General features: G+C 41.1%; 1 protein-coding gene across 1 annotated transcript; it reads right to left on the reverse strand.

The window, feature by feature from the left end:
• Positions 1-478: 478 nt before the first annotated feature.
• DYNLRB2 (dynein light chain roadblock-type 2) lies at positions 479-6,628 on the reverse strand (the record flags this gene model as incomplete). Its single annotated transcript, XM_084270303.1, has 3 exons — positions 479-744; positions 2,685-2,852; positions 6,394-6,628. The coding sequence occupies 3 exons, from the start codon at positions 6,626-6,628 to the stop codon at positions 701-703; spliced, it is 447 nt and encodes a 148-aa protein (XP_084126429.1). The 3' UTR covers positions 479-700.
• Between the last annotated feature and the right edge of the window lie 5,064 nt (positions 6,629-11,692).

Here is an 11,692-nt window from a genome sequence, read left to right on the forward strand (position 1 = left end):
GTGCAGCCAGAACAGGGGTGCTGCACCCAGCTCTGCAGCGCCCTCCCACATCAGCCAGGAGACTCATCCCAAGGCACTGGCACAGCCCGTCTGTACAGGAAGGATTCACATGCGACTTGACCCTACAGTGTCTTTCATTCACTTTTGCCTCAGAAAACTTAAACCCAGGAGTTAAAGACAGGGCAATACCCAGTCCATCATTACTTACATGAAGTTCTTTGATTCACCAGGTTCAGAGGGATGCATTTATAGACATGAACGTACATTATCTCCAACTTCCCATGAGGTATGATTTCTCCTCCCACATAACATTAAAAATGTACAGAGAATGATTTAATTGCAAGAACAGCTTGAACAACCATTAAAGACAGTTCTAAGCAGTTTCCTTTATTGTTGCTCTTCTGAGTATAAAGATAAACATACAATATTTTGATATATGCATTACAATTTGCTCAAACACAAACTGATACAACTACAACTGAGAACTTTAAATTGGCAACATTTCAGTCATCACAGTTAAGCTTTGTGTAAAATTACTTAGTGCTGTGTTTGATACTAAATACCAACAAATAATATTAATTTAACAAGTAGAACTACATCAAATTACTTAGTGCTATGTTTGATACTAAATACCGACAAATAATATTAATTTAACAAGTAGAACTACATCACTCTCTCTAAAAATATTGCCATAGTAGGACTATTCACTGGGCTTCTGAATAACTATCAGGAGATAGTCATTATCTGCAAAAAGATATAAAAATGTTTGGTTAAAATATTTTCTCTTATCTCTAGATAAACACTCTTTATTCATCTGTTCCTCTCCAACTTTTTATTAGTTTACAAAACATAAGCAATAGCATTTATATTAAAAACATTTGGAAAATGTCAGCAGTTACTGATATTACAGATAAAACCCCCCTGTCATAAAGCTTAACTGTACCATGTTAAAACTATTGTAGTAAGCAGCAGATTTGCTTTCAAGAAGTTGTAAAGATATTTAAACCAGATGAAAAAAAAAAACAAGTCATGAGATAAGCACCTGGAAGCCAGCACTTGTTATAATAAAACACTTTTGACACCTGCAGCCTCTTCTGCAGGTGCTGGGAACTTCTTTCAGTTCACTAACTAGTTTATTCAAAATTGAGAACCCCATTTAGACATGAAAAAAGCAGGGAAGATTTGAATAGGCTTCTCCTATGACTAAATTTCTAAGCATATCAGACTTCGCCTACAAATTCTAAAAGCCGAAGCAATTTTTGGAAACAATTCAGTTGGATAGCTATTTAACATTACCTATTTTATACAAAACCTCTCTTGAAAATATCCAATGAGTTTAGTAGGGTCGTATCTGCTTTGGAGAGTTAAGAACTTGCACTCCTGCATTGTCTCTTTCATGCAAAAGCAACTTACTATAAATCAAAGGTAGTTTGTGTGCCACCTTCCATTATAGTAAAATACAATCGAACCTTTGAACAACTTCTCTCCCTGTTAGCAAAAAAGCTTCACATTTTATACTGCTTATTTTCAGGTCAACATGCCTTAATAGTTGCTAGTCAAGAAGTCTAAAAAAAAAGTCACCTCTAAAAAATAAGTGAAGGGCGAATGCAAAATAACAATCAAGTGCATCAGTTCAGTGAGCCAAAAGCACAGTTTTAAAAATGCATTAGGTTTAGACTCCAAAATAGAAACTAAACTGAAATTTTAATCTTAATATCAACTGATGACTACTGCTAACACTTAATGGCAGTGCCAGATTTCTTTCACACACAAAGGTTTCACAGCAGCATTATGAATAATTCCAGTGAGACGAGGTGATGTATACCTAGCGCAGTACCTCTGCTCTACATCTGCCCTGCAATCAGACTACCCCAGCGTAGGCTGTCCATCACTACAAGCTCAGAGCCAACATCCTCCTCAGTGGCTATGCTGAGGAGATCCCTGAAGCTTCCCTTCTGTTCTGCATGCTTGCATTGCATATTTCTGTCTAAGTCCTGCATGCCATTAGTCTCTCCATCAGCTAGCACACGCATTCAGATCTCGGTCCCAACCAAGCACTTCCACTTTGCCTCATTCACCTTGTGCTGGTAATTGACCACAGCTTCACCACAGCTCATCTGGCCTTGTTAGCTATTTTAGAGACACAACTAACAAATTAACATATATTTGTAGTTAACAGGCCTGAGAAAGAGATTGCTGTGTCCCCCCTGGTTGTTTTAGAAGGATGGTAATTATAACACAGTTACTATGTTGGTGACATTGTCACACAGAAATCCCATCTATGTCTGGAAAGTCGTGATAACATATCAAGTAAAAAAAAATCTTTTAGGGAAAAAAAGAGATTTTTTTCATCTGTTTGGAGCTAAAATGGATTTGCTACTTTTAATACCACATACAGACACACACAACTTGATATATAAATTTTTATGCCTGGTTGTCCTTTGTGAAAACCCACAGTAACCAGGCTATTCATCACATTCAGACTTGTTTGGTTGTCTCCAAGCTCCAATACTGTAAACCCTGTACATTAAAATCCTAACACGTCTGGTTACATGATGAATCTATGGTTATATTTTCATATACTCATTTTCAAAATGCATTTTCCACAGTAGCCTTATTTGTGAAGAATTAAAAGAAACTTAAAAGGACATGTAATTCTACTGTTATTGTAATAGAAATATTACCTGGTGCTACCATAATTTCATGTTTCTTTGATCTGATCCTAAGAAAGGTTAGATCGTTCTCAGGATCAATGTCTCTCACTGCGCTGCGAGCTTTCATGGTGAGCTGATGAAGGAGCCCTGCATACTGGATGGTTGTGGAGTTATCAAGGGTTGTTCTTACTGGAATCCCTGCAAACACAGACATTTCTAACAAACATTCAGTTGCACATTCTTCATATATAGCAGGTCACAAGAGAAAAACCAAGGACATTGTAGCTTTTTCTGTTTTTTAGCAGAAAGAGGTGATGTTGATTTCAGGTATCTATATGCTTTAAAAATATTTATATTAATCAGTGGCAATTAAACTTTGACAAAACTTTTGAAAGAGCCTGATTTCTGTTTAAAGCTCTGAAATGCCTATCAAATTCCATTTTGTAGTATTTTTCTAGTCTTGGTGTTTCTTGCTGAGTTTCTATCCTGGCTGCAAGAATCTAACCCATGTTTAACTGCAGCCTCTGTCATGTGCAGTGATAGAAATGGCACGTTCCCAGTGAAAAACCAGGAGCAATCAAAGGGCAGAAGTGGCATGTTTGCATTTGGCAATCAAACCCACCCTTGGAACAATCCCTTCCAATTGGTCACAAAATATTGACAATTGATAGTACACAGTGTGTTGATCTCGACAACTACAAACATATTTTTATGATTGTGCTTTTTTATGATTTAATGAATCATTGTTTACCAATGACTTGTCAAATCATGCTTTTGATATTAACAGGCTACCAGATGAAACTGAAAGCAGGGTTCACAGTAATCCTGTAAGTGTAAAACTGTTTGGCTTTAATAAGCTTGTTTCACTAATAAAAAATTTATTTGACCTACTAACAAAGACAATGGCTTACAAGCTGGAAAGGCAATTTGCTCTTTGCATACTTTCATATTAAGTCTTCCAGATGAACAGGAAAGGAATACAAAAAAAGAGTAATGTGACTTAAGTAGAAGAATTTGATTATAAAAGAACAATTAATATGTAAAAAAGTGAATGCCAGGTAAAGAATTGGAGGCAAATAAGTAAAAGACATACTAGAACCACCTCAGATATTAGACTAATCCATAGTTGTCATAGGAAAGTGTTATTTTAATCACTTGAAATCTTTGTTATCACTTAAGAAATAATTCTGCATTGGTAGGATGTGTAGGGAAGTGTATGGAATCACCCAGTACATTCTTTGTGTCTGCTTATTACAGAGGTTGAAACTGATGTTTTATTGACAACAGGTGTTCCCAAGCACTGCATTAGCATTAGAATATATAATCACAGCATTAAATAGTAAGTCACTTAAAAGCAGCAATGAATTAGGGTCAAGTTTATATGACCTTGGATCTGAATGATTGCTTCAACAAATACAGCACTTTAATGAAAATAGTAAATGTTAAATGATCCTCCAAGGGCTAATAAAAACATGAAAATGAGTTGACACCAGTGACATCCTGAGATTAAAGCTGAGCTATGCTTACTTTAGGACAAATTCTCTTTGCTTCTGCCACCCAAATTAGAGAAAGGTAAACACCTCCTTTATTAGAAATGCTGCAGTGTGACCCTTCCCAGCTGTGAAGGATAGCTGCAGTTTTTGCTATTTTCTAAATAAACAGTGTACACTTAGCATTGGTTTCAATGGACAAATCAACTTTGAGCAACAAAGCAAATGACATGGAGTGTTTGTCTCAGGAATCCGTAGTTGGCTGTTTCACCTAAGTGTGCCTACACACAAAGATTCCACCTTTTCAGGGAATCTGAACAACCTAAGAAACCTCACTACTGCACCACTGGTTCAAGTACTTTTGCTATGATTAAGTTGCACACTTGCTTTAAATGTCTCAGGATAAATTTAATTTTCTACATAAAGATTTTAAGTAGATCAACCAGTACTAACTATGGATACTTTAAGATGTTAGAAAAACTTCCAATTATACACCTGCTTCGAGGTTTACTTTGTGGAATCAGACCTCTTGGTACCTTGAATACATCCTCACAGAGTACAGACTCTCTTGCATTCACATCTGGTCTGAAAACATTTCTAAATGATGAACTAAATCCAAAATTCCTGTACTAGTCTTGTCTGCCTGCTTCAGTGTGGCCATTTCCTACAGGTTTGTGAGGATGAGGAAGTTTGGACAGGGGAGGACTTTATACCTTGCTGTGAATAGTCTGAATGTACAAAAAAGGGAAGTGGAATGTTCTTCCACCTTTGCTAATCAAAATTGAAACAGAAGGAATCCAAACCAGCCTTTAAAAAAAAGCACACTATTGTCCTAACTCTGGGCAGCTATGTGAGCTTTCCCTCAGTACTGCAGAACAACCACAGGTGAAGATAGACTGCAGCAGCACACCTGATTGACCAATATTGTGCCAAGGCAACTGTTCCAAGTAACAGAACCTAAGAAAACTGGGTTATTTTTTTTCTATTAGATTACATTGGTGGTTTTGTCTTGAAAAGCGTGTCAGGCCACAAGCTCAAAAAGGATCATTTGTGTTATTTAAGTGCTTGATATTGTTCACTTCAGCTTAGTCTAAATGCTCATTGGATCAAGTCACATTGTATTTACTGAAGGAGAATACTGATAGGGCTGAAGCAGTAAGGACTGCTGGTTTGGAAACCAGGCTGCATTTCAGCTGTGGGAACAGCCCTATCTAGACGTGAGCATGTGCAGGTGTGAAGCAGCTTTGCAGTGTCTATTTGCTGGGCTATGCCCTTCTCTTGACCTGCACCCTCTATCCTGTGAACTAAAGCACTATGTACTTGCTATTAACAAAAATTTAAGGCATACAAATTAAAACACCATCATTTTCTAAAGCCTAACGAACTTTCAGGCTTCCTTCTTAGCAGCCTTTCCTCCTGTTGCTAAACTGCTGCTGGTGCCATTGACTTTGGGGGGAATTGTAAAAGCAAAAGAGATCAACTAAATTATGGGCAAAGGAAATTGAGTTGTCTTTCTTGTCAGGGAATTAAGAGATTAACCTGAGAAAGCCTGGTTTCTGAAAACTGATTTCCATGACCAGTTTGGCTTTCTTTCAGCTTGCAATCCTCAGGGTCACAGCCAATGCTGGCCCAACATGGAACTCGCTTTGCCTCCCATGACAACACACCTTAACACAATTTGAAGTGAGTATTTAGCAGGGCCAAAGCACAGCTCCCACAGCAGAACAACTCTGTTCTATAGATATTTTTCTCTTGATGCTTTCGTTCTTCTGTAACTTTTCAGAGGAAGAGAGGGAGAGTGAAACACTACTGAATTTTCTTGCATATATGAAGAATTTTAGACTAAAAATGCCTGCAAAAGTAACAGCTTAGTGCCACATGTCTCCCCTTGCTGTAACCGAAGGAGAAATGGCCAAGACCTGGTTCTTGAAAAGTAAATGTAGTTTAGTTAACTGAGGGGGATAAGTTGGGTCCTTGAGTGAAGGTTATGAGATTCCTACTTATTTCTTCAGAGATGACTTATGTTGAGGCTCTTGACTTTTATTTCTCCATTAGCTTGAGTAAAAAACCCTACATTAAATGGATATTGTCAAGAAACAGCCACAAACCAATTGCTTGTACCTAAAGATGAAACATACATCCCTGGAAGTGGCAGGTGGGTTCCATTACCACCCACAGTTCTGTGCTGAGTGACAAGGCTCAGTGCCACCACCCTGCCTGCTACCTGGGGAGAGCAGAGGACGCTTTACCTTCGGCGCTTATAACCATAGTCGCGGTAACGCCTCTGTGGGCCTGAATCCTCTTGAGGGTTTCCTCCACTTTGGCCTGTAAGCAGAGAGGCCGCTTCAGCACCGCGCGGACGCTTCGCACCCCGCCCGACAGCGAGCACAGGCCCCCGTGAGGAGACCACGGCAGCGCCGCGGCCGAGAGCGTCCCCGGGGTCCTGTACCCCAGCCCGGGTCCCCCTCCCGTCGCCATTACCATGGCCTCGCCGCCTCCGCTCGGTCGTTGCTACGGGGCGGCGGAAGTGACGGCGGGAGCGGCAGCGCAGGCCGAGCGCGCCCCCCCAGCCTCGCCACAGCCTGAGCACTACGACGCTGGCGACTGCCGCAGGGCTCCAGGGTCCGTCCCAGGTCCCGCAGCCCCCTCCCCGAGAGTAGCTGTGAGAGCCACCATGAGAGGCTGTAATTAGGGGCAGCTGTAGCATAACACAAGGGCAGCAAGGGCCCGCGCTTAAATGCATCCCGCGGGGCGTGAGGGGCGGCCCCAGGTGGGGCCGGGCGGGGCCGGTCCGGTCCGGTCCGGTCCGGTCGGGCTCATAAAGGCTTTCAGGGGGCCAGGCTCTGGTTGTTTTGCTGTGTTGCTGGATGCTGGTTGCAGGTGAGGTGGAGCGGGTTCAAGTTGTAGTGGCGTTTTCTTGTTAGTTTCTTTTTAAGCTGGGACTGGCATTGGCAGCTATTAGGGTTTGGTTGTTTTTAATGCGTGCTTTTCTTTTCTAACCCGCTCTGCGTCCCTGAGCGTTACCTGGTGGGTGGGCAGAGCTTCTCTTTCACCATCAGGGGCTGTGCTACAGGCTAGATAGATAAACCCACTGTCTTCAAAAGAGGTGCTGAGTGCTGCAGCAGGCTTTCCACACTGCTGTTGGCTGCTCTTGCCATGGGGTAGTGCTACTAAGTTGCCCTGGTGCGTTTGCTTTTCTTTGCTCAAGTGGTTTGAGATTAAACTCCAGGTGCAAGACCTCTGAGGAGCCGTCTTTGTCCCAGCACGTGGCCAGTAGCGCTGGCAGGACTGGGAGACAAAGGAAAATGGCGGGTCTTTTGTCTGCGGGCACAAGGCAAGGGGCGAGGGCCTCAAGTTGGAGTGTAGGAAGCTTCACACCAATCTGTAGAAGAACTTGCTCACATGGAGGGTGGCAGAGCACAGGAAACAGGCTGTCTGGGGGGTGTTGTGGCGTCTCCTTCTCTGGGGATATTCAAGACCTGTTGGATGCCTGTGTGACCTGCTGTAGGGAACCCCCTTTGGCAGAGGGGTTGGAGTTGGTGGTCTCTGGAGGTCCCTTCTAGCCCCTATGATCTTGTGAATTCAAAAGAGTTCCAAGGACTCTTACATATCTTGTTAAGTAGAAGGGTTTAGTCTTACTGAGTCTTCAGACTTCTTTGTGAAGCTTCCCAGGGCTGCCTCATTCCAGTGACTTGGTTGCTCTGCTCTAAAGAGATGAAAAGTTTATGAAGTTTTGTGTTTTAGGAAGCCCTTAGCTGACATCCCACTTTTTTTTTAAACAGTGAAGGCTTAAAAATTAACAAGATAGTTCTTAATCTATAGCTTTTAAAGTTGTATTTGAAATATACAGCAGTGTATCAGCACATAATGTAATGCATTTTATAGCCCTACCTTGGAGAGAAAATAACTTCAGCCTGTAGGATTGCTCTGTCTTTTGCAACAATGTTATTCCAGGAATTTATTAAGATTCAGACTGGTGGGGGCCAGAATAAATCTGGGGTATTGCAGTTGCTGTGTATTCTGATAACTGTGAATCTGGTTTGCAAGGGAAGGGAAAAATTAACAGAACTACACTTATTTCAAAAGCTACTACTCTAGGAGCTAATCCAGCACCCTATGAGATGCTGTGGAAGGTATTCAGGAGCACTATGCCTGCAGCAGATACAGGTCCATGTGAGTGACTGGATCAGCTGTGGGGATGGTTTCACCTGTGAGCAGTCCAGGCAGCAGTTAAGTTTGCATTGCTACACCTGTGCTGGTTCCTTACAGTAACAGGGATGGTGCTCAGAGGTTTTGGAAGTGAGATACTCTTTCTTTTTTGGAACAAATGGAAGCACTGGTGCATGATTATTGAATCTGACTGGAGCATCTGCTGGGCAATTTTGTTTTCATACAGTTAGTAGATGCTCTTAAATGAAAACTTACAGATTATACAATATAAATCTGGTCCTACTGTACTGTTGGCGTTGGTCACAGGAGTGAGCCTTGCTGTTACTACAGTCAGCATGCTATGGGATAGCATAAGTGATAGTGGTAATTCTACCCCCAGTAACTGGACTGCCAATTTCAAGGATCTAGAGAAATGAAAAGGAGGAGTTTTTCCATTTACTCTGGTGCCCTTTTTTAATTTTCAAGGCTTCTTTTGAGGCCACTGTTTTCTTTCATAGATGTGAGATGCCTATGTGTCTTTAAAACCAATAAAAATATCAGCTTGGCTTTGCAAAAAATACTGAACTGGAGCCAAAATGACAGCTAGGATGATGCAGGATTATTCTTGGAAGCATTATTTATGCTCAGCATGAGAGACTGAAGCTTGCAGACTTTTACAGACACTGAGATAGGCTTTGTCTCAGACTTAGACACATAACAACGAGTGAAAATATTTTCTTGGTTACTTGAAATTTAACAGAGAATTCAGATTCTGAGCAATATAATTATTCTTTTGATACATGCTAGTGAATGCAGTATTTGGAACTGAGTGGTACTGCTTGAGAACCAGAAACTCCTCATAATCTAGGACTGGAACCATGCAAATGCTTATCTTTGAGTAAGTTTAAATATGTGCTGGTAAAAGGAGAAAGTGAGAAGCTTAAAGTTTGGGTGTTAGTACTTGTAGTCTGGTGTCTGAACTAATTTCTGCATTTACTTGAGATTGAGGGGAAAGTCAGTTAAAAGATGGAAAATATTTACTTAAAACTCTTTGGTTTTTTTTTTTCAAGCAATGACAGAAGATGTGATTCTCCACTTGGAAGCTAGGAAGAAGATTTTTGCTGGTAAGTACTTAAAAACTTCATTCCTTTCTTGCTGTTTGAACCTGGAGACTCAGATGGAGGGAGTAAAACTACATGGAAGTGCTGTAAACAGTCATGATTTCCTGCCAGCCATTATGAAATAGCATGTCATTTCAATTCAGAAAGAACTTTTTATAACCAGTAATCTTGACTACAAGTAACTGGAAAGGTCTGCCAGCTATTACAGTAGCTTCTCTTGCCCATGCTGTAGGATATCTCTAGAAGTTTTCAGTTTTGTTGGCCTATAAAGTGGAATGAAGTCATGCATGCCAATAGTGATGCTGTTGATGACTGTACAGTTGGTTCTTTCAGCTTTTTCCTCTGTGCTTTTAATTCTAGCCAAATGATCTCCAAGGAAATTTGGTGGCAGCAGATAGGGTGGTGTAGTAGCTGAAAGCATAGAATGCATTCTTAGTACACAGCCCTTGCAAACACCTAAGATAAATGCCTGATTGTTTGGTATTGCATGGCTACTTTGATACAATGTTGAGAGAGAAATACAAATTGTGTTCAGGTGGGCTATGGGTGGGATTTATTGCCCACAGGTGCTTTGAGGTGATTGGGTTGTGAATATTCTCAAAAAATGCTTGGACTTTCAGCCTCTGTGGACTCAATTCTAGAGAAGTAAATCTTGTGGCTCAATTCTAGAGAAGTAATGCAAGTATTGAACTTTGCTATCCCTAGAAAGCTTCAGGAGCAAAAGTGTGTTGTGGCAGTAGCACTGTTAAGTCATGGGGTAAAGGGTGCCATGCTGGAAGCAGTCAAAATGAGGTTTGGGATGTCTGTGGATGGGGGAAAAATGTCATTAGTAGCACTCTGGGGCTGTACCTGTCCATCTCCTTCTCTAATAGCTCTGCAGTGAGCAAGCAGCTGTTGTAAGTACCCCCTCTGTGGGAAACATAATAAAATACACAATTTCTAGTATTAAATTAGAAACTTTTTCCCTTTCTCTGATGGAAATTTGGCTTTGGCTTTATTAAGAAGCCTCCTTGAAAAAGGTGAAATCTAAGGAAAACAGAGTGAAGTTACTTGTCCTTGTAAAGGTAGAAGGGCAATTGTAGGAAAGGTCTTGCCTTTCTCCACCTGAAAAAGGTCTGGTAGCAAGCCTGTGACCTAGAGTGAATGAGATCAAGGACTTTCCCAATCTGACTGTCAATGAAACTTCATTTGTTCTAATATTTTGTCTGTGACCTCCAGGATTTCAAATACTGTTAAGCAAGAAAGTATGTGAGGAGCTGTATGTCGTGCAGACTTGTATGAAATAATTTTAAGGTTTCTCTGTCGATAAATGAAAATTGACTCAAAACACTTTTTGTGTGAAGAATTTTCCCCCACAACTCTTGAAAGCAGTTTCCCAGGCTTTCTTGCTCCTTGTGTGAGGAATTTCTGGCTCAAGCCCTCTAGATGGTGCTACAGCTACAGCACATAGAAGGAAACTCAAGTTTTGTGTCTTTCTTGCTAAAATGACACTTAAGTCATGTATTGTATGAAAGTGTTAGTGAGTTCAGCTCTAGTACTGTTCACAGTTTTGTGCCAAGGGGAGCCAGCATAGGTGCTTTACCTGTTCTCAGCAGAGTAGAAAGTTTTTATACTGAAGTCTTGGAGGAAGTGTTGTATGTTGAAATTATTCCCTTGTCTCTTGAAACCTTTCCTGGAGGGCAGAGTTGGTCAGCTGCTGCCTCTGGTCCTGACTGAGACAACAATAAGCCTCTGAAAGCTCCCAGCAGTTGTTGCTTCTGTATGCCAACAGGAGCTTCATGAACCATTTTCTCTTCCTTCTGAGAGCAGACATAGGCACATGAGAACTGCTTTCTTATGAGGAATAAACTGATAATAACCCTTGTTTAGTTGTAAGGCAGAAGCTGTACAAGCACTTTATTGGTAATTGCAGAAAGCTTATGTAGAACTTCATCAAAACTAATATTTATATTCTGTGAACTGTTCTTGTACTGAAGTACTTCTGCAAAGACCTGAGTAGTAAGCACATTGCTGTCTGGGCTTTTAAACCATCCACTTGGACACTGAGGTGTGAATCTGCTCCACCACCCTTGCCTGATCCCCTCTGTTCCTAAGGTAGGCACTCCCCTGCAACCTGGTTACTTCAGTTGGTAAAGCTTAGTCAGAACAGATGTAGTAGCTTTTCAGCAGTACTCCATGGTGTGATGTGTGGTCTGCTGTGAATAAGCAGCAGACGTGTGCATCAGAGGAGGGTGCTGTGCCCTATATGCTAACATTCCACAGTCCTGTCTTGATAGGA

This window comes from Gallinula chloropus, assembly GCF_964237585.1.
Source record: "Gallinula chloropus genome assembly, chromosome: 13".
NCBI lineage: Eukaryota > Metazoa > Chordata > Aves > Gruiformes > Rallidae > Gallinula > Gallinula chloropus.